The 3,640-nt window shown below is 55.6% G+C and overlaps 1 protein-coding gene across 1 annotated transcript; it reads right to left on the minus strand.

Moving 5' to 3' along the window:
• Positions 1-1,037: 1,037 nt before the first annotated feature.
• On the minus strand, positions 1,038-1,935 carry LOC136514823 (uncharacterized). The gene has a single exon (XM_066508524.1). The coding sequence runs from the start codon at positions 1,804-1,806 to the stop codon at positions 1,111-1,113; it is 696 nt and encodes a 231-aa protein (XP_066364621.1). The 5' UTR covers positions 1,807-1,935; the 3' UTR covers positions 1,038-1,110.
• Between the last annotated feature and the right edge of the window lie 1,705 nt (positions 1,936-3,640).

Here is a 3,640-nt window from a genome sequence, read left to right on the forward strand (position 1 = left end):
GGGCCATACCTGAGGATTCACATCAAGAACAACGTCGGGCGTACCGGTGCTGTTCTGCCTAACCCTTGTACGAACACTGACAGGCGTGTTAGTTCACTCATTTCATCAGAGACTTGTGATATGTCTCTCTCTTACCCGTTTGTAACCCCTACTACGAACTTTCAGTGCTAGTAACACTAGCAGCAGCGACGAACTGGTCGTAGGGACATTATGCCCGAACCAGTATAAACCTCGTGTCCTCTAAGCACACCATCCAAGCCAGACGCGTAATATTAGAAATTTACTCGTCGGTGGTAACTCGAAACACCGACAGGTACGGTCGCCCGCGGTGGAGGCGACATCGCCGGGAGAAGGCGCTGCCCGCGGCGAGCGTCCCCGTGCTAGGAAGGTGAGCGGCGGGCGGGCGGCACGGTGGAGTCGGCCGTGGAAGATGCATGCGCGCAGTGAAAGGAAGCCACGACGGGGAGGAATGGGGAATTGGCATTTTTTTTTATGGAGAAGTCATGAACGGGCTCTGTATTAGGCTCCGCGGGTCCAGGAAGGGCGCGTTTATCATCACAGGAAAACCCATATTGGAGGGAATTTTACCGAAGATTATCATGGTCGGATCAATCTATCACTGCATGTACCGAGTAACGGCCACCCTGAGACACTAAACTTGCCACTAGCACTTCAGAGCTACACCGCCCATATGCTTGCTATAATGAAAGAGCCCCAGACATGGAGAGTCGTTTGGGGTCGGGGGCACGTGAACTGTCAGGTCTCTAGTCGTGATCGATCTCCATTCTCCAATATGGACTGCATACACCACTAGCTAGACAACAACAACAATGGTTCCGGAGGGGCACGATGCGTCTCTCTCTCTCTCTCTCTCTCTCTCTCTCTCTCTCTCTCTCCGGGCACGACGCCACTAAACGACCGAAACGAACAGCTTTTATCGTATCTTGTTTCCAAGCACAGTGACGGACACTCGATCAAACACAGGAACATCCATATGCACGAACAATTAGCTCCTATATATATAAGATCACAACCACACTGCATACACGGACACGGACCGGGCGGTGCACATATGCTTCGTTCGACAGGGACCGGCCGGCGGCCGGACGACTACGACGGGCGCCAGCCGTCCACCCAGCCAGCCTGCTCCCTCTGGCCGCTGCAGAACTGCACCATCCACGGGCTCGGCTGGATGCCGAGGCAGAACACCCCTTTCGTCCGCGGCTCAGCAGGATCGTAGCTGCAGTACTCCTGGTCGCGGGCTTCGGCGTCGGCGGCGCTGGAGCCGGAGAAGAGCCAGCGTGTAGAGGACGACGACGTGGACTTGACCGACGCCGCCGACGATGAGGACCTCGACTTATTACCGAAGGCGAGGCGGCGGAAGACAGTGGCGATGAAGCTGACCTTGACCCACTTGAGCTTGTACCCGAAGTACTTGCCGCCGCCGCCGGTCTTGCCGTGCAAGCGCCGGGCGCTGTGGCCGAGAGGCACGCCGCCGCGGAGGTAGTAGGAGGGCGGCGGGGTGATGACCGGCGCGACGGCGGCGGCGGCCAGCATCCGGGAGGAGGAGGAGTAGGCGTCCTTGGGCGTCCCCGGCTGGGACTCCCACACGAACGGCACGGCGCCGGTCCCCGCGCCGTAGTAGCGGAAGGACGGCGGGTTCCCGACCGAGCTCTCCTTGGTGAGCAGGCGCGCGTAGAACTCTCCCTCGTGCGTGATGCGGAGCGGGCTCTGCGGCTTGCTGCTGGGCGGCGTCGCCGCGCCGCCGCGGGCGCCGCCGGGGCTAGGAGCTGCTGGCGGCGGCATCTTGCTTCGTCTCTCGATCTCGATCGGCCGGGCGGCGGAGCGGGTCAGCCAGTGGGAAGTGGGAAGTGGTGTGGTGGTGGTTAGATGGTAGTCGCCGCGGCGTGGGAGATGTGTCGGGGTCGCGGCGCGATCGAGTTCACGATCCAAGAACTCGGTGAGCGATCCGATGGCGCGCGTGGTTTTATACGCGGGACGACGGGAGCTCGTGTCGTGTGCCGCCGCTCGGTGGCTCACTTGCGGCTTACGATACAGTACCACACCTTTCTGACTTTTGAGGTCGTTTTACCAAGTGAGACTGTGTCACTGGAAGGTGTGATCAGCGCCAGTGAGGCAGTGACACTGTGTCGGCTATCTTGGGTCAGTCACAGTGAGATGGTGGAGTCGTCGAGAAGTCCTCGGCATCATGTTTCGGAGGGAAAAAAGAGAGCGAAGACGCCATGCATGATCACCAAGCACCAAGCAGTTCCCACCATTATCGTCCTGGCCCTGGTCCCTGGCTTCGCACCGCCAAAAGCACTGTAGCTCAGCAACCGTGCTGAGAACAAAGCTCACCGGCAATGTCCATCTCGTTCCACATGCCCTACTACCCCAAGTTTTTCAAAGGAGCAATAATCCAGGTGAAAGCAAGGACGACAAGGAAGCCAAACTACAGGAGTCCCGTACGGTGAATAATACTGAATACTCCACTAGTTACCAATAACGGTTGAATCGAAGCACGACTGCACGAGGGCGGTTGGCTATTATATTCCGTTTTCAGCCTGCTGCTGAATTCTTTGAGAAGATACTCGCGCATAAGGTTCACATTTACAGATTTAAAAAAATATGTTTCACTGTCTGGTGGTTGTGGTCAGAGTAAGGCACACAGCATCTCAACCCGCACCCATTCCTCAGATTGATTATTACCGGTGATATATAGAGTAAAGTGTACGGTTGATCCTCAAGACTTATCAAAATGTGTTATATTAGTCCTCTTAGTGACCATCCAAATGGATCTAGACTTGCCCCCGTGTGCCAATGTGTGCTAATATGGACCTGGCATGAAGGACCCAACATTTGGGGGCAAGAAAGGACAGGATTGCTTGACAAAAAAAAAACCCTCGAAGGATAGTGCCAAAGATGGATTAAACACATGAAACCAAAAGAAGGGTATAAGACTCTTCATGGGCTATTTTGTAAGACTGTCATTTTTTTTTCAGAAATGCTATACAACACACATGTGTTTTAGCATAAAAAAAACACATGAATTTTTTTTGTATCTCTTTCCCTCTCTCTTTCTCACCGGTGACCACCGGCGCCGGCGTCGGCGACCGGCGAGCTCGCCCCGGCGCCCGCGCATCTAGCACGTCTGTTTCTTTCTGGTTGGCCTAGCCGTGTACGTACAGCAGCAGAACAAGTAGCTCTTCTGATCCGACGGACCTCTCCCATATGTCTGTTGTGTAGCAGACCAAGTAGCTGGCTTAGCTAGGCCGTAGGCAGGGCAGCACAACAACAAACAACATGCGACTGCTGCATGCTGGCACGCCTCCCCGCGCCTGCGCCGGCCATGGCAGTGGCAGTGGCGGCAGCGGCGGCGCCCGCGCCCGGTGCGCCTCCCCACGCCTGCGCCGGCCATGCATGGCAGTGGCGGTGGCGGCGGCGGTGGATCTGTGATTTGTCCTTCCATAGAAAAAAAATTGTGATCTGTGATCTGTGGAGGTTGGAGGTAGAAGAAGGGTGGAGGCTGTTGGATCTTAATCCTATGGTGTAAAAAAATTCATTTATTGAAACTGTATAAAATACATGGTTGTACAGTAGACATACTCTTTTTGGCGGACATAGGACATGGCCTGCTCCT

The sequence above is a fragment of the Miscanthus floridulus genome, chromosome 17 (assembly GCF_019320115.1).
Source record: "Miscanthus floridulus cultivar M001 chromosome 17, ASM1932011v1, whole genome shotgun sequence".
Taxonomy (NCBI): Eukaryota; Viridiplantae; Streptophyta; class Magnoliopsida; order Poales; family Poaceae; genus Miscanthus; species Miscanthus floridulus.